Consider the following 23,580-nt stretch of genomic DNA (forward strand, 5'->3'; position numbering starts at 1 on the left):
TGGCATTCATAATCTGTTTGGCAACTGCCATGATACCTCTGCCATTGACTAAAATTGGAAAAATCGTAAGTGAAAAGGCAAAGGAAAGGTAGAATTTGGTACTAAGCCAAGAATGTATGGCCTCTGAATATCTAGGAAATACCATGATTTGCTATCTTGGGAGAAAAAAATTATTGGTTTTCCATTGGATGAATTCAAAGTGTAAAAAGACTTAAAACTCCTGAAGTTTTTATTTACAGTACTCAGAGAGGTAAGACCTGCTTTTATTAAGATTTGGCTTGCTATGAATGATTGAATCCTTTCACCTGCACTTAATCATATGAACAGAGAACAGAACCCTTGGTTATGGACAGATTTTCTGTTCCGATTGAGAAGCAGACTGACCTTTTGTGATATATTGCAGTGTGTGTGGTTTGTATTATACTGCTTAGCTCTGAATAGATGCCCATGAAAGAGCAGGAAGCAATGGCTGTGAAAAAGTGGTATTTGGAGAAGAAAACTTTTAGGATTAAGATTTTGTATGGTAATCAGAACTGGGATACTCATCCATCACGTACATTCATATGCTATAGTTTAGCCTTATATTGTAAAGATAGTTTTCTAAAATATTTGCACATTATTAGCAAAATCAGACTAAAAGCCTGAAGAGGATATCTTGGTATTGACTGATCCAAATAATACATATAATTCCACAAACAATTGTATGTTGGTGAAATTACAGGCACTCGTATACGAAAAATGATGTGCTGTGAAATGCTACTATGACTGAATTTAGTAGCATGGTTATTAACACGTTAGAAATATTTGACATTCCTTGGGAATGATAAGATAGAACAATGGGTGTAACTGCATCTCCCATCTAAGTTCTCTCAGGGGCAAGAGATTAATGGCAAGAGATGGTGATGGGGGAGAGACTATAGTTGATTTGCTGTGCTTCCCAAGGAACAAAAGTATTGCCTTTGATGTCTGTAGCAATAGTTGTCTCTGCAGCAAGTAGAACTTCAACTTCTTCCACAGCCAACATCTTCTATCCAGAAGTGGCAGGAACAACATATAAGTACAACTTCCCTATTGCCTCCAACCTTATAAGGCAGAGGTGTCAAACTCCCGGCCTGTGGGCCAGACGTCTCATGCGCTGGCCACGCCCAGGCCCAGTTTAGCGAAGAGGGGGAAAGTCCCGATACGTCACGTGATACTGCCGTGACGAGATCAGTTTGACATTCCTGTTATAGGGTCTTTAAAAATGTGCCAATAGGAATCTTAGAATAAATTATGCATTTTATCATCAAAATGCATAATTTGGTATTATAGATGGATAATTATTCTGCTTCCAGATTAGAAAATCAGATTAAATTTGGAAAATATATTTTAAACAGATTGCTTTTGAAACAATAATTGTCAGAGCTGTGTTTTTCAATATACTTTCTCATAATGGTCCTTCACGGACAGTAAGGTGGTTATGGTTTTAATATTCTTATCAACTCTGCATTTAGATTGCAGTTATTAAAATGTGAGTGTTTGTGTATGGAAGCAAATTATTATTATTGCTTATCCTAAAAATGCCTTAAAATAAACAATTTTAAAAGTTGGCAGATTAGAAAACAGATGTACAACATAAAATCCATTCTCCAAAGGATCAGTAAAATATCCTCTTGACAGGCAAAATGGAAAATTCATTACACGATGCTATAGTGTTATCAGAGGTGTACTAAATGAGTATCCATGTGTTATGATTGCAAATCTACCACGAGCCAATCATAAGGCTATTTCTTGCACTACCACAAAGTAGAGCTCAGTTGACTAAATGATATGGAGTAGACACTCTCTTTTAAAGTTTCCTACCTCATGTGAGAAGAACTATTCCATCAATTATACTGATCTAAAATTATTTAAACCAGTACTTCCCAAACCTGGATAAATTACTCAAAATTGGGCAAAGGTAGTTGGCTAAGAGAGACAACAGAGACATTTAAATTGATTTAAAGTGTTTCACCTATATTGGATAAAAAATACTTTCTGATAAGCAGTTTTTGGTAAGGAAGGAAAATGGGAAGCATTAATTTGAAGCTTTAAAAAGGGCAAGCCATGGTTTGAATTTTGGCTAGAAAGAAGTTGGAAGCCAATGCAACTATTATGGAAAATGAGCTACATATTGCAAATTCAGTCTGTTTTGAATACAATAGTTATTACATTTTAGGCTAATCTATTTTGTAGACACTTTGCAAAGGAAGATCCCTGTAGAATACATTATACTAAGCCACAGGTTGATTTAAATAATTCTGGAGACATACATGTGCTAGTGCACTCTCATAAACTGAGTAAATGGTTGCTGTCTATAAAGCTCCACCTATGATTACCTTCAGAATGTGGATGCGAATGCAAAATAAATATAAATGAATAAAAAGGAAATCCATCAATGTCTGATATTTTTCATAATACAATGAGACAAAAAAGAATTCCTACTATTTGTTTTATTCAAGACTCAGAGGGATATAAATTCAATGGAGTAATAAAGTTACTAACATGAACTATCAAATGGATGTGAGGAATCTATGTGTGTGTGTGTGTGTGTGTGTGTGTGTGTGTGTGTGTGTATCTTTGGTTATTCGGGTTTCTCCCGTAAAATTGGAAGTATCTAGCAACATTCGATGAAGTCTCATTCATCATCTTCAGGCTTGTGTCTTCAGCTTTGTGCTTCTCAGAGATTCTCAGAAAAACTCTGAGAAGCACAAAGCTGAAGACACAAGCCTGAAGATGATGAATGAGACTTCATCGAAACGTCGCCTAGATACTTCCAATTTTACGCTGGAGAAAACCCGAATAACTAAAGATCCACATACAAATACCCCCAAGAACCTCAGAATGAATGAATGAATGAATGAATGAATGAATAATATATATATATATATATATATATATATATATATATATATATATATATATATATATATATATATATATGGTGTTCGGCTTGGTTCGGTATTTTCCCACGTCATTGTAGTTCTTTAAAGTTGTAGCAACGTTTCAGCAGAATCTCATCTGCCATCATCAGGCTTCTGTATTGTGTCCGTCTGTGGGTCAGACTTTTACAGTGGTTTCAGATTTAAATTTGGGGCAGCCTATTGCTGTGCCAGAATGGTTTTTCTTCATCCTGATTGGTTGGGAGTCTTGGTCTGTGTTTATTGGTCTCGGAGTTTGCTGTGTTCTGCTTGATGGGTGTCTCTGATATCTTCTGTCTGTTTTTGGCTCTTTTTGTATCTTGATTGGCTGGCAGCATTGTGTTACTTTAATGGAGGCCTTTAGTGCAGCTTGGCTTCGGGTAAATGGACGGCTATCATTAGTTAGGAAGCTGGGTTTCATCTGGGTGCCTGGTTGGGGTGTGTTTGAGCTGGAGGTATCAGGGGATCTGTTTGTGCCCAGGTGTTTGCCTGGCTTGTGGTGTGGAGATTTTTTGTTTGTGAGTGCAGGCTTCCAAATGATTGACAGCCTGGTGGAATCATCTCTTCTGTTCATGCTTTCTGGTCTTTTTCAATCTCTATGGCTTCTCTGATGACTCTGTGGCTAGGGTTTTCCATAGTGGCCAGGGTTTTGGTGCCATTGAAGTTGATGCTATGACCTGTAGCTTCCATGTGTTGGACTAGTGAGGAAGTGTGTTCCAGCTTTTTGACTGCATTTTTGTGTTCATCCAGGCGGGTACTTATTCTTCTATTGGTCTGTCCAATGTATGTGGCCGGGCATGATGCACAGGGGACTTCGTATATGCCTTGGTTTTCCAGGTCAATTTTATCTTTGGGGTTGCTAAGGATGGCTGCTATTTTTCTGTCTGTTTTGAAGGCAGTCCTGATGTGATGTCTGTGTAGTACCTCTTATGTAGGGCAGGACAGCTGTTCCATAGGTCTGTTCATCTTCTGGGTCTCTATTATGTTTCAGTGTGTTTTTGTGGATCAAGCTGGTGATTTTGCTTTTGTGGAAGCCGTTGGCTGTCAGTACTTTAGTCAGGGTGCATAGTTCAGCCTTAATGTGTGTCTTGTCTGCCAGGCGTTTGGTTCTGGTAATTAGTGTTTTAGCCACGGAGTTTATCTGTGCTGGGTGGTGGTGGGATTGGGCGTTGAGGTAGCGGTTGGTGTGTGTTTTCTTCTGGTATATGGTGTGTCCTAGTGTGCCATCTGTTTTTTTGTAGATTAGTACATCTAGGAATGGTAGTTGTTTGTTTGTTTCTGTTTCCATGGTGAACTTGATTTTGGGGTGTGCGCTGTTTAGGTGTGTTAGGAAATTGTTTAGGTTTTCTTGTCCATGGGGCCAAATCACGAATGTGTCATCGATGTATCTTAACCATAGTTTGGGTTTGAGGATGGCATTGGCCAGGGCTCTGGATTCGAATTCTTCCATGAACAGGTTAGCAATGACAGGTGACAGTGGTGATCCCATGGGGGCTCCTTCTATTTGTTTGTATCTTTGTCCTTTGTATATGAAATATGTGTTGGTTAAGCAGTGTTCTGTTAGTTCCATGAGGTGTTTGGCTGGTTGGTATTTATTTTTGATGATTTCAAGGGTCTCTTTTATCGGGACTTGAGTGAATAGGGAAACCACGTCAAAACTTACAAGCAGATCTTCTTGCTCCACGTGTAGATCTTTGATCATTTCCAAGAAGTGGTATGAGTTTTGTACATGTGAAGCTGCTGTTTCAGCATGGGGCTGTAGCTGCTTTGCTAGGTATTTGGCTAGGTTTTGTAGTGGTGCTCCTCTGAGCTGACTATGGGTCTGAGAGGTATGCCTTCTTTGTGTATTTGGAGGCCGTATAGTTTGGGGCATCATACCCAGAGAGAAATCTTCCAGATGCCCCAAACTATACGGCCTCCCAAAAATACACAAAGAAGGCATACCTCTCAGACCCATTATATATATATAATCTTTATTTTATAAAAAGATGACTCATCACTTAAAATCCACTGTCTGGTGACTTGCATACAAGCAACAAAATGCATGATCCAGATGCAAATTGTCATTGCTGCAATTAAGCACCTATGTTGAATGTGTTCCGTGACCCAATCTCTCATTGTTCCTGCATAACCATTGTTCTTGTACAACTTCTTGCTAAAACTTTAGGAAGCATTTCCTAATTCAGAGAATGACATGCCTTTGTTTTGTTGATATATTATTTTGGACGTTTTTTATATCGATGCAGCTTTAATTCTGTTAGTTTACTGGAGAATTAAAGAACCCCAACCCAACCCCAAACAAGCAACTTTGCTTTGTACTTTGTACGTTCTATAAATTTGGTGGGAGCATAGCTAATATGGTTAGTGTCACCATAAAGAATGATAATACACCTTATTTCATTACAATACACAGCTAATAACGTTATTTGCATCCCCAGCATATCTGTGCATGATTGCTAGTAATAATCCTGTCACAATATGCAAGTGTCTCATTCCAATTGCAGCAATGAATTCAAAGATACATAGAACACATTTATTTCTGACTTCATAATGCTTGCTATTCATTAAATACTAAATGACTCATCCAGACATCTTAATACAGCATAAAGTGACTGAAAGAACTCATAATTTTTCTCGCTTTTTCAAACCACACAAGCAGGTTACTGATTTATAATTAATGCAAATTAAAACTGTAAACTATGTTTTTCATATTAGGGAAAGGCTTGCAATGTTTTATGACTACAACAACCTTGAATAGTCTAGACTCATTTGTTTTGCTTTAATACATTTAATACATATTTTAATACATATTTCTAAAATGGTTTGCTAGTATATGATAAATATTAGCAACAGGACTTTTAAAAAGCTATGTTTTGCAGTGAAGCTTCTTGAAGTAAAATGAATTTGCATCCCTAGATAATTATAAAGTGGAGTTGATTGTTTAGATAAATTTGACTTACTGTAGGCCTTGAAAGATGCCAGTGACTATAAAATATCATGCTTTCTTTGAACCAAAATATGGCTGATGTATTAGTAGTTGCAGAATGAACCTATTGTAGTGACATTTCTGTGTCTTTACATTGTAATGACTAATTCAAATGTTGACTTTATTACAGCTTTTTCTTAAAAAAATTTTTTTAGATTTCAGTTATTTAAGAGGATCCTTTTTCTAATAGCGAACAATTTATTAACATATAAAGATTGGAAAAACACAACAAAATTGATTGCTTTCACAATAAGGTTTGAATAATAAGTTATTTTGCATTGAATATTCAAGCAATCTGTACCTTTTAAAATTCAAAGTTACTTCTTTCATTGAAGAGCATAGCCCAAGAGATGGCTGGCAGATTCAGTCACTTTCTAATGCAAAAACTACTTGATAAGGATTTTTTTTTTCAGAGCAATTCCCTGATGCATCTAATGTGTCAAAAATAATTAGGTTTTGGCAGATTTACCATTGCAGCACAACCCTTTCCTTGGGTAGGACCTGGATCATGTTAAGCCTTGTTTGTGTGTGACAGCATTATTATTCTTGTTAGTTACCCACTTCCCCTCATCGTTCTGTTGTGTTTGGAAATTTCCCACCTCAACTTGTGTTCCTCACCAGTGTTTTTCTTCATTTATTGACAGTTGGTAAAGATATTCATTAATTTAGAGTTAAAAACATGTATCATCATGTCTCACTGAACTGCTGGGCTGAAGTTGATTAATGGCAAAGACTGGCTGCAGGTTTTCCTCTTGAGAAGCAGCATGCTGGCCCTGCATATTAATGAGAGACTGTGGCTTCTATTAACAAGATAAAAAAAGCAGGTCTTCTCTTGCTTCAGGGTAAAGAGGATGAATTTTTTTCATTATTATTATTTATATAATATTTTCATCAGGTGCTTGGTTTGAACCTTCCAAGCTTCTACCTACCTCACTAGCTAGCTTCTACTTTCTCTAAAACAAGCATGTGCATTTCAGCTAGAGGGGGAAAAAAACTCGAGGATATGCACTGATTAATTTCCCATCATTATATTGTCACACTTGTCACATTCAGCGTAAAAAATAATTAGATAAAATAATGTGTAGGTGCATGCAAAAGCACATAAAGTTGCATGTTTTAAAAACCCTCATTGATATATTGAAAACAACACTGTTTCTCAGACTGGCCACACCTTGGTTCCCTTGATTCTATAGGTGTTAGAAAAAAAGATATTTTTACTAGAGATTCTGAGTGTAGCATGAGCTAGGCAAGTTCTGAAGAAAAATATATTGAAAGCAATCCCAATGTCCAAATTCTCCTCCCTGGGATAATAGTCCAATCGGGTCCTGTTCTGATGCTTTGGGAACCTGGTGCCACAGTAAATTCCTTTCCCAGGGCCGATTTGCTTGAAGACAGGAAGATATCTCGGTTTGGCAGCTCTGATTCCTGTCAATGTCCATACTCTCCAATTTCTCATAGCATTCTTTCACACTTCCAGTACCCTCTCCCAAATGCCTTTCCCCCTAACTGTCTTTGGCAGTTACTAGAGAGCTTCTAAGAAAGTGAAGACGGCAGCATTTTTGTATGCTAAATTATTAGTCATTGATTTGTTGGTATTCATTTCATCAGAAATATTGTTTTTCTTTCATATTTTAAAGAACATTAAAAGAAATCAAATAATTATGAGGAAGTTATGAATGGACTAGAGATGCCGTTAAAGTAGATTAGATATTCTGTACTCATTATCATTTTTACAGTTTCCTTTAATTATTTTGCGATTTATATTTATGTTGACAATTATAAATTAAAATGGAATTCCGGTAGTTTAAGTAAAGCAGCATATGATAAACAGTTCGAGCAGAAGCATATTTAAATATGTAATCATTCGGATACCAAGCCAGAATCAGATGCAGAGCACAGGACCAGACAACTCTGATAAGAATTCTGACTGCTATCTTGAACCTCTATGAGCAGGCCAAGAATTTTATGAAGAAATTATATGGATGAGTGGCCATGATAAGAAAAGTTAGTTACAGATTCTTTAGTTAGAATCCTATTTTTTAATGTTTTCCTTGCGATAGAAGAAAGAAAAAAATTGCTCATTGTCTACTGACAAATGTACTAAATAAGTAAAATTCTGACTTATTGTCTCCTCCTTAGACACTCAATCCATGTCAAAGAAGAGCCAATGACTGCTGAGGATGAAGACTGTCCGATGTCTCTGGTGACAACAGCAAATCACAGTCCAGAATTGGAAGATGATAGAGAAATTGAAGAAGAGCCTTTATCTGAAGATCTGGAATGAACAGAGACTTGGGAAATCTCAAAATGAAGGGACATAATACTGACCTTCCCAACCACTCCATAACCATGAATATTTGACAGATTTTTACTGTGACTATTTATTAACCATGGATAAAGGAGAAACAATCCTAAAGGAACTCATTAAGCCAGCCCTTTGGGAATTCAATTACAAGCCGACAAATAGCTTGTTTTTTATTTTAATTTTTCCTTTCTTTTTTAAAGATAAACTGATTTTCTTGAAAAATAAAACTGTTTCTATATAATGGCTTGCCCATTTAAAAATGTGGCTAACAAGGATTCATGACATGATTGAATATGAGGATACATGTTCTATAGAAAGCAAATGGGCCTCATATACTGCCAAAAATAGTGTTAGTTTCATCAATGTGAAAATTCCAGCATACAGTAGTTGTAATAATGTTAGAAACAATTGCTGGTCAAGTTCAACTTGTTGCTATTGTTTTTAATTTGCACAGGAGTAGTATCAGAAACTAGTGTCACTGCTTGTATCTAGCTGAATTTTAAACTACAGAACGTTAATTTTTTTCATGTTGGTGCCACCAACTGTAAATGACATAAGTTAGTTCTAACCAACCACAGTAGTTAGACTGTTGCAACCATCTAAAATCTAAGCTTCCAGTCTGTGCTGTTAGTGTTAAGATGTAAAGTGCAATCCTAAGCTAACATTGTCTGTGCAAGCACCATAGAAACATTTGCATATCTGCATATATCTTACAACTGTACTCTTTACCTCCTTGTGATAAAGCTTTGTCTACCTGCAAACACAGTCAAAGGCTACAGCTGCAAACCAAAGCCTACTCTAACAATGGCCAATAGCTCAATGACAGAAGCAGCCACATGCTTTGGTCAGCCTTCTGTAACTTTAATTAGTACAAAGGAACTTTTCCATGAACTACCTGCTGTTTTCTGAAGACCTCTGGGATCTTTTCATTTAGCCCTAGACCAAGAAATAAATATGGGGGGAAAAAGTCAATTTTGACACCATGTAATCTTCTGAGGCCAAAAGTCAACCTCAATGCAGTGAAGATTTGTTTTTATTTTAAAACAGAGGTGAGAATGACGTTTGTGCAGAAGTTAACAATAGAAAGCAACAAACATGGATCACTGACCAAAATGATGTATTTGATGCAAATGCAGATTGTGTATTGTTATGTAAAATATGTTTTTTTTAATTATGTTCCCTTTCCATTCTGACTGGTTCCCCCATACCCGCCCCTCCCCCATTCCCTGTGATGAATACATGTTGTTGGAAGAAGTCTTGTATGGTCTTAAACTTCGTTGTGTGCTACTTTTTATAGTCTTAAGTTATAAATGACAAAAAAAGTAGGAACCAAACTTTAAAAAAAGGTCTAGTAAAGCCAAAAATTAATTTCATATTGATTTAAAGTAATCTAGGTAAGTTTTTACAATGAAAGCAAAGATTATAGCAATTGTAGTCCATGGTATTTATTTTCAGTCAAACCAAAGTTACATAAAATTCTGCCTCTGTTAATACGGGATAATAACACTAACAATACACTCCCTTTGGAAGACTTGCACAGGCCAAATTGTTGGAATACTGTTTTTTCTTCTCCTGTTTTTTTCCTCCTCCTCCTCCTCCTCCTCCTCCTCCTCCTCCTCCTCCTCTCCCTCCTCCTCCTCCTCCTCTTTTTCTTCCTCCTCCTCCTCCTCCTCCTCCTCCTCCTCTATCCCTACCTTTCTACAACTCTAAATCCCAAATTACAATGGTACAATAATGGTGTATTTGACACTAGCATAGTCTAATGTTTGTTTTTATCCTAGAAATTTTACGTGTTGCTTTTCATGTGCTGTGCCAAGTCTTGGTAATACTCCCCCCACCAACCAAGGGACCTCATAACCTGATTATGGTTATTGCTTTACAAACCGTTTTTTTTTCCACAGAAGGTGGCTGCTAGAGCTTAACATAAGTACCAGTTCCATGTGATGGGCCTGGGTCTTGCAAACTAAGCTCATTGTATTCTTTGCTGAAATCAGCAAATAGACTTAAAGAGAAACACAGTCATCTATCACGCCAAATAAAAGGACAAAATGGCTTTCGAAAGGGGTTTTCCCACTTACCCAAAAGACTTTGAAAGCTTCTACCTCTGCAAAAGAAAACAAAAAAAAACAAAAAGAAATTAGAACAATTATGGCAGATCACATGAATTGTGAGATCATCACAGTAACTGCTATTTTTCATTACATTTGTCTTTGGGTCATGATAACAAAAGGTTTAAAGTAGTGACATCAAAAAGAAAGCTTAATATGTGAATGAGGGTTTTCCCTAAGTCATCTGGGATCCCTGATATGTGGATGACTGAAGGGAACTGATGTTTCTTTCAATTGCATGTTCAAAGACTTTGATGGACTGGAAGTTACAGTGATAATTGGACCATCAAGAAGGTGGCCTAAGACTACAATGCTAAAGTATGCATACCTCAGTTAAAAACCTTTTTCAAAGGAAGTCTCAGCCACAGAATGCATATACCTGTAGAGTTTTGCATGGGTTTTATATAAATACAGTTTAAAGGAAAAAATAGCTGCTTGCACATTATACCAGAAAAACCTCCAAAACTGCAATTGCTTTGAAAAATAGACTTTAGGTTTTTTGGAGTTTTCTGAGATGCTTGGTCTGTATTTTGATAATTGTGCATATTATGTAAAAATGTTGGTGGACCCATAAATGACCAGACTTTTTCTAAGAAAAATGTTGCTTTAATGCATTTCATGAATTTTTACTCTGATATCATTGCTTGCTAGTAATAGCAAACCTGCTTTTCTGCATCTGCTTTGCGTAGCTATTGTAAGGCTTTGAACTAATGTATGTATTTATTGCTTGAACTTCTGTGCATACCTTATAAAGCATAATGTCTGACAATTTAAATGGCTCATGTATTCTTGCTTCTAACGTAAGCTGATAATGGGGACTATGATCTTTTGTATACAGCAGATTTTAACTGTAGCACAACATCTGTTTATGTATTGGTGGAATATACCTGTTTTATTTATCTTTTTTGAGGTAAACTAATTTTTGATACTTTTCATTACTGTGTACTGTGTTCATACCTTGAATTCGCTGACGTTAGAAGTCATGGTTGAGAATTGTAACAACTGTTGTTCATTCTGTATTCATGGCTCTCATTGCTGAATAAAATAAAGGACCAAACTTAGGATTTGAAAGAAAACTGTCTACCTCTAACACCAGGGAGTTATCAGACTTTATTTTACATAGTTTTAGTCTACAAAGACTAATTGCTTAGACCTAATGGACTTAAAGCTTATGTTCTATATGGTTGAATTCATCACACAGTTGTACTCTTTCAAAATCAATTAAAATGTCATTTGAATATTACAAACATTAGGTACTGCTAACTGGGTTTTCTTTTGATAACTCAGGTATGAGAAAATGATCATCAGCATTCTGTGTTTACTGTTCTTTAATTTCAGAAAATGTGATTTGGGTTTTTTCCCCCTTTTTTCCTTTTTTTTTTTTTTTTTGCAATGAAGGAATTAAAGCCCAGCCAGCTAAGAGTACAGCAGATGATCTTTATTTTTGAGGAAAAAAAGAGATGAAGGATCTGACCGTCCTGGTCCAAACCAATTTCAAGGTATTATCATTTGTTTCTCTCAGATTCCTTAAATTGGACATTTGTTTTGGGAGATTCTCCTTCAGGATTTAGCTAATACATTCCAATACTGAGGTACATTTTTAAAGACTAGTGTAATTACTGCTTATGAAGCACTTACGAAACATTGTTATTTCAAAAGTGCAAATCAGAATGGGTTTTGTCCATAAATCAGGCATATTTAATGAAGATGATGTAGATTTTACTATAGCATCAATGTATACAGTGTTTTCACTGCTTCTGGATGTAAAAAGTGTAAATGAAGCCATTTCATTCACTTGCTTAAATTTCTGGTGTATAAATAAAAAGTCTTAATTCTTTTTGACCCATTTATAGCCCACAAGGTTTTAATTTTTTTTCTCAGAAGTCATGGTTCCACCCTACAAGTTCAGTTCCTGTATGTTTCTGTAGGAATCATAATATTTGGCAGTGTGATTATGACAAACTTTGGAGGTGCCCCAAGGGCTGCAAAAGGAAGATTAAAGGACAGGTTGGCAGAGTCTAACCTGCTTTACTAAATACTACATGAAGCTGTACAAACATTTATTTATGCTTATCTACCTATGCTTATAATGAACACATGTTTTAGTCTGAATTATCTAATAACAAAAGAACACTTGTGGATAAGCAAAAGCTTATCCAGCATTCTATTATTTTAGAACATGGGAAACCAAGTAGAAATGGGGACACTAGTATTAGGTGTTCTAAAACTTACATGTAGTTATTGTGATTAATTTGATAGTTTTATACTCCATGATTTGTCTAATCACTTTCATGTGCAAGTGAACTACGTCCTTTCAAGTCTTGAAAAATCATTTGATTCATTGGCATTTAGTTCTAATGTCTGGAAAGACACAGAAAAAAACTCACCCTATCCCCTTACTCCTCCTCATGTGTATTGTTTAGAGCAAGTACATCCTTACACATATTTTTCTTATCCTGTCTTGTAAACTCTTATCCATATTTTTTCAAAGCACCAACATATCTTTCATAGTTAATTCGGCAGTTTTCATTATGCTCTTGCTATCTTGTTAATTCTTCCTCCAATGCATCTTCTTTCATGGTGTGATGACCAAAATTATACAAAATGTAGTTGAGTATATTAAAGGCACTATGACGCTGACAGGTTTATTAATTAATTTCTTGCTAAGTCCCAACATAAAATTCCGTTCTCAGCTGCTCTGTACCATGTAAAATAAACTATTCATCACATGCAGTAGCCAGCCCTAATATGAAGTGCTTTCTGTGCTATTAATCTGTTAGGGAAGGGATAACTACATCTCTTCCAGCTAAAGGTCAGTCTTAAGTCTATTCTGTGCTGCACAGTTTCCAACTGTAAGAAAAGAACAACAAAAAGTATAAAACAAAGAACAATATATAATTATTAACAGCACATAAAAGGAGTTAATCTGAACCTTGGGTCATTTGATCTATCCCTGAACCTATTCTTTTTCAGTAGGATGAGATTATGACCAGGAAGATAACTTCCTAGTTAGTTCAGATACTATTCTTAGACAGTGAAGTTCCATACTCAGTAATTGTATATAATGGATCTGCATTCCCAGGGAGAGCCTATAGGACTTAAAGTTGGCGGTATTGTGTAACCAAGTACCATATCTTGTCTACAGTATCTCATAATGCTTGCTGGCACTTCCCAAGTTACTCCTCTGTAAATATTTATTAGCAGGGCCCCAATTGTTAGAGTAGCAGATGCAGTCAGGCCCACATGAATGCAGGAGGGAACTGTTTCTGCTAGCCAAGTACACAGAGTAATTCATTCTCATCTTTTGATAGGGAATTGTATGATTCATTTTTCCAGTTTTCTTGTTTTTAAGAGGGCATATTTTGAGATATTTTATGGTATTTTCTTACAGTTCATATACATCTAGTTTGTACCCTGTTTCTTCCTAGTTAGAAGAACCTTGGCAGAAATAAGGGAGTTAAAGTTCGTACGTTTGATGGAATTTGGAATTGACTTTGTCTAGCAGCAATGTACAATCTTAGTAACATCTTCATTTGATTGAAAAACACAGAGGAAGAAGGAAATTCCATAACTCTGGGACTTTGGTTGCTGGTATTTATTGCAGTGCCAATCAATTATTGACCAAGTCATTTGTTAGATAACAGATAGCAGATAATCAGAGTTGCACCCTTGTAGGTCATCTAGTCCAACCCTCCCCCCCGCCACCCAAGCAGGAGACCCTACATCATTTCTGACAAATGGCAGGCACATAGTTAATCCATACTGGTGCTGGATACAGAACTGGGTCTTGAGACAGGATAATTGATCATTTCAAGAATTCCCCAGGAATTTCATTTCCACTTCAGATGAGATTTCCTGGGATCAAATGGGATGATTGGTACCATCTGTATCTTCAACTTGTCTGCTTCTTTGTGTAGAGTTCTATCTTCACTATGGTTTTGGAAATGGAAAAAGTTTCCTCTTTTCTATTATCTGCTATCATAAACACATTTTATAAGATAGTTAGGATATCCAGATATTGTACTCAGCTAATTAACTATTATGTTCAATTATCTCTGTATTGTACTGATACAGATACAGATAATTAGAGTTGGAAGGGACCTTATAGGTCATCTAGTCCAACCCCCCACCCAAGCGGGAGACTCTACACCATTTCTGACAAATGGCAGTCCAATCTCTTCTTGAAAGTCTCAAGTGATGGCGCTCCCACAACTTCCGAGGGCAAGCTATTCAACTGACATGAACATTAAATATTATGTTCAACTAACATGAACATTAAATATATCAACCTGATGTCAAAATGGTATCCTTATGTATATGACCTCTTTCTGAATGCCTTTTCATCTGGTCCACCTTAATTGTTGACGTAGGCTTGGCATAATATTTCTTCCTTACTTGTGGGTACCACCCACTTATCTGATTGAATACTACATTCAGAGTTAAATATATTTGATAACCCTGGTTAGTTTTTAGGCAATGTCTGCTTGAGTGATCCACTGCATTATCCTGTCTGGGGAAAGGGCTCCTCACTTCACTAGGTTGGTTCTTGTGCTCATTTATCTTTCATTGACGGTGGCAGATTGCAATTAATGCAATTATTAGACCATCTAGTTTAGAATTGGTTGAATTTGTGTAAATCTGGTCCTGGAGTGGCAGAAAGAACATTGGGTGTGATCTGGCATGGAAATAGTATCACGATTCTGAGTCCACATTTGATGGCTATAATTTCACATGCATGTTGAAGATTGGTAACTGCCAAAATTCAGTACCTTGTCTATCAGAATGTAGATATTCTTTTTAGTAAATTTTAGAGAGACAGTTTGGTTTTCAACTCATCAACTTTATTTTTCTCCAATCCCTTGGGAAGTCATTTTCTAGTCAGTGTGTGTGATTGGTCAAGTCTGTGTGATTGGTCAATCTTCCCCCAATCCCTCATCTTTGGCTGTCATTTGGCTCCATTACTCTGGCCTCTTTTGGGCATGTTGATCAGATGAATTTGTGCCTGCTAAAATTACACACACACACACACACACGACATGGAGCTGATACTGAAATGTTGTTACTCATTATCTCCATGATTTTCACTTCTTTTGTTGTTCTAGTATTCTCAGTGTTTAATATATGGTTAAAAGAAAAGCCATTGCTTCTTCGTAGTATGCAGAACTAAAAACTGGAAGATTTTCCTTGACAAAATAAGAATATTTAAGCCCTCCCATATAGCAAAAAGTAGAGCAGTCAGTTTCTAATAATTCACTGCAACATCAAATCCCACATTTAATATGTTAATATACATAAGTTTACACTTGATAATAATGAACTGGGCTTATAATTTTCTTCTGTATTCCTTTAATCTTCAAGCATATTTTTGAAGATCTTACTTTTTATTTTTTTGTATCCCTTTATTATTTTTACAAATAATTCATATCATATTAACATGCTTTCCTCTACCTATTTCCCCAAAAATAACAACCCTGTTAAATTCCCTAAATATCACTTTCAAATTTGGTCATTTCACTCACCACCTCTGAGTTCAGATCCTTTGCAAACTAATACAAAGTATTGATCCTAATAGATCCTTGCATTTCACACCATAAGTACTATCCATTTCTTTAATCAATTATATCTTATCCCATGATTCCTGTATTTGCTCAAGATTATTTAACATATTTCCTTATTTACTATTGGTCCCAACTGAGCTATGAAGATATGATAGTGGAAATGTTTTTGATAAGTTTTTTTTTCATTGTTTAAAAAGATGTTATTATAGCCAACTTCCTACTAAAATAGATTCATGACAATAAACCTATTCTCTGAATAAGGTGTGAAGTGACCCAAAAGAGATATGGAAAACAGCAAGATGAACAAAAAGAGCTTAGGAATACAGTCTACTCTGAGAACGAAATTTGTTATGTGGCAATGCTGCTATGTATTGAATATATGGTCATCATTTTTTCCTGCACAAATTACCTAGACAACTTGCTTGTATAAGTAAAAATATCTGATTCAAGACCTGACATTTTGGGTCAATCACAGCCCTTTTCTAGATAAGGGATTAAAGTTCTGCCATAGAACTTACTAAACTTACTAAATGAGTGTTTCTGAAACTCTTTATTGAGACACGAAATGGAAGATCTCAAATAATTAAAGTCCATATCTGATATCATTTTTAAAAGTTTGAAATGAAAAGATGTTATTTAGTAATTAGTGCCAAAACTAGTGCTATAATTCCTCTCACATCTCTTACAAGTTCTATTCATTAAGTATTCAGTATTTACAGTATATATTAATACCTTACAATAACCTATCTTTCTTATAAACTTATTTATATCTGCCTTGTTGCTCCTATTTATTGTTTCATGAGAATATTCTATTTTACATTCTTATATAGAAAACTGCTAAATCCTTGAAAGTCATTTGCAAGTCTCCATTTGGAGCAGAAGTCTTGCAGAAAAAAAAACAAAAGGCCCTAGTTATAACTCTGTTTAGTTGAATGATTTAATTTAAAGTGAATTTATCTCTTCATTTAATAGCAGAAATAGATAAGAAATATATATATAAATAAAGAGCTTTCCTTTGGGAAATAGTGAAACAAGTAACTTAATAACTGGCCTCAGTTATAACTTCCTTGGTGTCTTCCAGAAATCTATAATCTTCAGCCAGCATAATATACATCTGGAAAGTACATGATTATAGTGGTCAAGTTAATCATGAGAAATATGTTATGAAAATCTACCATGAATGCCAATCTACCGTGTTTCTCATACAATAAGGCCGGGTCTTATTTTTTTTTTAGCCCCCCCCAAAAATGGCTAGGCCGTCTTTTCGGGGGTGACTTAATTTTCCCCCCCTTGCATCTTCGGGTGGGCGGCGACGGCTTGGATGTTGACCTCGGCGTTGGTGGGGCACTTCATATCGGGGTCAACACAGGCAGCACCATATCCGGGTATGCAACAAAAGTACTTCCTAATGGCAAGCCCCCCCACCATTCCCCCCATTTTGCATGTTTTAATATAGGCCTTAATTTGGGGGGAGGGGCTTAATTTCATTTCATGCCTATAAAACATGCTGGGACTTCCTATTGGGGGAGGCCGTATGAAACAGGGTAGAAGGAGATTGTTTGGTTACAAAATTGTTCCCATAGTGGACATAACCAATCACAAAAGATCAAGGATACACAAACACCAAGTAGTAAATGATTACCATCTCCCACCATATTTTCCTCTCCAGATACTCTCACAATTCCATCTTCTAATTTTATTTGGTGAGTAGACTATTCCAAACAAAACACTTGGCAGTTCCCCTTTCCACAGTTTTATTTGCAAAGCATTCACATGGACCCAAGACTTTCTTATAAATAAACTCATAACATTCCAAGTAAGCTTTCAATTATATGTTAAGCAAAGTACTATGAGGCAGAAGGCTTGAAGGGTAGAAAGAGAAGAATCCATCGAGTGATTGGTCTCCAAGGACACTTGACTGATTATGTGCCATCAAGGTGGCCATATAAATAGATTTGCTTCCTGATGATGAAACTCTGTCCCTAACCTGGTCTTTTAGGCCCTCCAATCACCATTGCAACTGAGTTCATCCACCTTGCTGCATGTTTTCGAAATAATAGAGAATATGACATGAATACAAATTCAAAACTGGTATTCCAGAAGTGTGCCATCCTGTGAGAAGAAATATCCATCTGGTTCAGTTCCAAGCCGAGAGAAAGGCACTGGAGACAAAATGGAGGCTGGAGGCTGATTGGAAAGAGGATCCATTTATTGATCAACAGAACCATCAGGGTTTGTGGTTCTGGTGCAGCTGACAAAATTGAGTTCAGAGTGAGGGGTTTTTTTAATACCTTCTTTGAGTTTTGCACTTGAACTTCATGTTCCTGTGGAAGAACATGTCTTCTATTGGCTGTTGTCAGATTCCTATGGGCTCATGTAGTGGTTCTGTAGGGGTCATAGCTGGCTTTATAGGCAAAAAAGGAAACACAAATCCTAGGTGTTTGTCTGAGCTAAGTTTGGTTGAAGCTTGGACTGCTTTGAAAAGGTGTTGGGCAATTCCTATTGTGGCTTAATGGTTTTGCCCTGTGTTGGATCTTGAATGAGGGATAATCCCATCACTCTGCCTTTGTTCAGACTTTGCTACAGGGAATTTCAAAATATCCTGTGTTGTGGCTCCGGGCTTGGATTCAGCTCCTGTGGCTGATATGAGTTCAAGTGAGGAGGACATGGCAGAAAAATATGAGCCGGCATGGCTCAGTGATTGGAATAGTAACCAGGATGAGGAGATGGACGTGACAAAGGAAGACAGACCTGATGTATTAGAATTGTCAGGACCTTTGACCTCCTCTGGTTCCTTATCTGATCAACAGCCGGGAATGGCTGACAGGGAAGTTTTGAGAGAGTCTTCTAGTGGAGATGAGAACTTGGAAAACTTGTGGTTAAATGTAAGGAACAGAAGACGATTAAGGAGGCAAACCCAGTTAGAACGAAGGAGGAGGGCGAGTCAATAATTAAGGAAATTAGCACATTGCCTCAATGAGTATAAAAGGACACAGCTGGGCTGGAAAGATTTGCCAGGAACAAAGTGACTTATTGCGTGAAGACGATACAGCAGAAGCTCTGAGGCTTGAGATGTTTTGCCAGGACTGGTTTGCCGAACAGAGCAAAGATTGTTACTGTGGATTGTAATTTATGACAGCCGTTATCTTGTGAGACTTCTTTCTGTTTGAGTTAATTTTGAAACAGCTGCTTTCTGTTTTGCTCGCTTGAATTTTGAAGGGGAGTCATAACAATCCTGTATTGAATGGATTTCTACCTGCAGTATTTGTTTTGCCTATGAATAGAGCTATCTAGTTTTCAATAAGCTCTTTATTTTTTAAGTGCTGACACCTTCTGTAGGCTATTAAGGAAAGTGGTGGTTGCTTTCTGCCTCTAAAAAAACATGTTTCTCCATTGCTTATTTAGGGAAATATAATATTCTGCCTTTTAAAAAAATATTCCTCAAAATATTTCATTCTTCTAGAAGGGCGGGTGGCTTCCCACAATCTCATGAAAACCATGTGTCTGTTAAAAAACAAGATACCAAGAAAAATGTACAGCCCACATAGGACATGTAAGGGACATATACTTCTGTAGGAAACGATTACTCATTTCTATGTTGCATGCATCTAATCCACTTAAGCAAAGCCATGTTTCAGTAGACATTTAATTAAAAACCTGTTTACAAATATTAGGACTACGTTTCCATTTAAATGTTACTTTATTAACTTTCCAACTTTCCATTAATCATTAACCTTTTGCCCTTGTTACTTATTACAGCTTTGTTTCTTCAGTTATATGTGTTCAACTGTATCTCTGCCACCTGAATAAATCAAATTTTATCTCTAGAATCCTCCTGAATGCCTTTACAGAATGCCTTTATGATTGTATGGAAATGTTACAAGTGTTACACAAATTAGGAATTTGGCACGTTCTGTTGCCACTTCTTAGGGAATAAAATTTGAAATGACAATGCTGCTTTTTCAGCGTTCCCAAACACAGCAATTATCTCTAAATAAAAAATAAAAAAAAACATTGCCAAGGATCACTTTTGCCAAATATTCCTTGAAAGGGGGAACTTGTACTAAGGTACATGTCATCGTTCCGAGTTTGGCCAGAAAAGGAAGAGACCATACCGAGGGGTTCAACAGAAATCTTTATGGGACTTGGCTTGTCACACAGTGAATACAAAAACAAAAAACGTTTCTAGCCAACATTACCGGCTTCTACTGGCCAGCTGGCTATGAAGGATGGCACACCATGCCCATGCCTGCTGCCGGCGTGCTACAGCAAGCACTCTTCTCCGGCTCTCTGTAGGCTCCAGCAAGCTTAGATCCATGGCTTCTCATGTCTCTCCCTTCCTGACCCTCCACCAGCATGAGTTCATTTACAGCACCCAGTACCCGACACCCAACTGTGTCCCCCCTTCCCTCTCCGTGGTTTGTGGCAACTCTGACTCTTGGATGTTGGATGTTGGATGTCTGACTCTTGGATGTTGACAGGCAGCTTCTACCAGGGAAATGTATCTGAAAGACAGTAAGCACATGCATAGCTTGGTCTGAGGTCAGGCCCAGGTTCTGAGGGTTCCCTCCCTGGACTTCAGGGGACTTTCCTTATGGTACCCGTTGACCAGCTTTTCTGCCAATAGGTCTCGACTCCTCACTCTGGAGGCTTTGGCCATGGAGTACCCTTTTCAACAGATTAAATACTGCAGGTTCCCTCTATGCACCTGGGAATGTAATATTTGCTCTATTTCATAGTGGGTATTCCCTTCCACCATTATGGGCCTGGGCAGGTGTAGGGTCAAGGCTGCTATGGAAGACCAGATGGATCTTCCCCAGTAGAGGCAGCAATTTCAACTGCAATATCACTGGGTTGATTATCCTAACTATGGGGAATGGGCCCAGGTATTTCAGACCCAGCTTTTTGCATGGCAGTTTCAGTTTTAGATACTTTGTGCAGAGATACACCTTCTCCCCTATGCGGAACAGTTTTTGTGGTGGCCTTTTCTTATCCACGTGACGTTTTTGGGTCTCGGCTGCTTTTAGCAATGCCTGCTTGATCTTTTCCCAGACCCCACACAAGTTTTCCACCTATTCCATCAGGTTACCTAAAAAGGGGGCCTCTCAGAGTTTAGGAATTGGGAGAACTCTACCCTGTGCACCACCTTAAAGGGTGTATGGCCTGTGCTACTGTGTACAGTATTATTATATGCCACCTCTGCAAATGGCAGAAGCTCTGCTCAATCAGTCTGCTGATAAGCAACATAACATGAGAGATATTGTTCTACCGTCGCATTGGCTCTCTCTAGGCCCCATTGGTGCTCAGATGGAAGGCAGAGCTGAGCCATTGTGATGATCTGATAACTTGAATAAACTCCCTCCAAAATTTGGCTCTGTAAATTGGACTCCTCGGTCTGATATTATCCTCCTTCTTACACCATGTAGCTGGTAGATATGGGTCAGGACTAATTTGACCAGCTTACAGGTCCTAGGTGTCATTCACAAAATTCCTGTGCTTTTTCAATTGTATCAATTTTGTATTTTTTGTCCTGCCACGAAACTAAAAGCCACTCTGGGGTGAGCTACCTAAATGGAATACCATTTCTAATAAGTTGAGTTGATAAAAATGGGTAGCCCCTTCTCTGCTCTCTGACTCTCATGGATATTTGTTTCAGTGTAACTACTTCATGATCTTTGTATACAAGTGGTTCATCTCTGGTCTCGTGTTGCCTTCTATAATTCCATGTGTACCATCGAATCCCAGAGTTCGCAGTAGAGCGTTTTCCAATTTTGTTCTGAATCCTCTAATTTCTTCTCCACCATCTCTGTTCTTGCCTCTGCTAAATTTAATATCTGTTCATTTTTTATCACTTCTTCCTGCATCTTTCCAATCTTACTATTCAAATTTTATATTTCGTTTTTCACTGGTCCTATTTCAGTTCTCATCTCTGTTTTCATGTCTTCATGGTTCCTCACTATCAATTCGTGGGTTTTTGCCATCATTTCCTGCATCATAGTGAGTGTTGCCTGTACTGTCTGCAGGCTTTGAGCTGAACTAGTTTTTTCTTCCTAGTTTTTGCATTGCATCTATAGATCTCTACCCCATAGGTGAAGACATCGCTGTTGCAGTTTTTTTTCCTGATTTTACATTTGTAATTGATGTTGTCGCCATTTTAACTATCTGTAGCAGCTCTATCTGTAGCAGCTCTACCATCAACTATCCCTAGTAGAGCACTATTTTCCTCTTCTTTTCAGTTCAATAGTAATATTAATACATATATTATTATATTATTAATTACCAAAATTCTATTATGGAAAATCACAATCAGCTCTTATTTCTATTTTTTCTTATTGAACTTATTCAACTATTACAATACTTAAGAGAATTCAATATTAATCAAATACAGATATATTTACTCACAAAATCAACAGTCTTATATGCTTAATTAATTAATTTAAAGCAGCCAATTCATTAAAGTAATTAAATTCTTATTTATATATAAATATCAATTGATCTATTTCTTTAGAGTTCTTAATTATATGCTTACCTAAGAATAAAAATACCTCAATTTCTTACTATATGATTATTATTTAAAGGTCTGAGTTCTATATTTATGCAGCACACTTTCAATTGTCCAGTTATTCAAAAATTATTAACCAGTATTCTTAACTCAATATTCTAACACATATATATCTATTAAGATTACGTTTTACCAATATTATTTAGTTACATCTATGTTTGACCAGTTGAGTGATGTCCATGGATGATCATCATCATCTTCTTCTTCTTCTTCTTCTTCTTCTTCTTCTTCTTCTTCTTCTTCTTCTTCTTCTTCTTCTTCTTCTTCTTCTTCTTCTTCTTCTTCTTCTTCTTCTTCTTCTTCTTCTTCTTCTTCTTCTTCTTCTTCTTCTTCTTCTTCTTCTCCTCCTCCTCCTCCTCCTCCTCCTCCTCCTCCTCCTCCTCCTCCTCCTCCTCCTCCTCCTTCTTCTTTGATAAATACCTTATTACGTTCTTTGTTCAAGTTCAAAATGTCCTCTTTAAATTTGCACAGTCACTTCCACCATTTCGTTTCTCCTTTCTGTTTTGGCTTCTTCTTCTTGCTCTTTTATTCTTTTTCTCCACACAGTTGTAGTTCCACTTATAAATCTTAGTTATCTTATTTCTTCCTTTTTTCATTATCGCAGTAATCAGACAAATATTGCAATTATAAAGTTTCTTTCCTCAATCCTTTCCTTAAATCTTTCAAAGTATCAATTGTTCTCCTTTCAAGTTTTTACTCTCAGCTGTTCTTCCAATCTCTCTGTCTCACTTGGACATGTCACTGTCACTTTCTCTTTCTTCCCACAGTTCTCAAATGTCAAACGCCAAAAAATATAGTTATACAACCCACTTTTCAACTTCCAAGATAAAAGTAAACGCTGTTGTCTCACCCTTCAGCTTCTCTGTTTTCAGCACTCCATTAATCAGCACAAATTACTGCCGTTTCTTTAGTTAGTACTCCTGATATTTCTGCCGCTTCGCTACACTGTTCGGTTTGGAGTTTCAATTTTCAATTTCCCTTTGTAGTATAAATCAGTATTCTGGAAATCTTTAAGTTCACCTTTCCACTACTCAATTTGCTTTCTCCACTCTTTGCTTCCTTCCTTCTTCTTTAAGCTGCTGGGCTGCCACATCTTTGGTTCCGATCTGTACAATCTCCCTC

The 23,580-nt window shown here is 36.9% G+C and overlaps 1 protein-coding gene across 5 annotated transcripts in view; it reads left to right on the forward strand.

Annotated features, from left to right (window-relative positions):
* FOXP2 (forkhead box P2) overlaps positions 1-11,400 on the forward strand; it is a 658,430-nt gene extending 647,030 nt beyond the window's left edge. For all 5 annotated transcript variants that reach the window (XM_087969290.1, XM_087969289.1, XM_087969291.1 and 2 more), the window contains one exon: positions 8,065-11,400. In XM_087969290.1, the coding sequence (XP_087825416.1) occupies positions 8,065-8,209 (145 nt within the window). In that variant the 3' untranslated portion in view covers positions 8,210-11,400. The remainder of the gene's footprint in view (positions 1-8,064) is intronic.
* The last annotated feature ends 12,180 nt before the right edge of the window (positions 11,401-23,580 follow it).

The sequence above is a fragment of the Notechis scutatus genome, chromosome 6, assembly GCF_049901735.1.
Source record: "Notechis scutatus isolate UNSWTSFEM ecotype Mainland chromosome 6, rNotScu1.2, whole genome shotgun sequence".
Taxonomy (NCBI): domain Eukaryota; kingdom Metazoa; phylum Chordata; class Lepidosauria; order Squamata; family Elapidae; genus Notechis; species Notechis scutatus.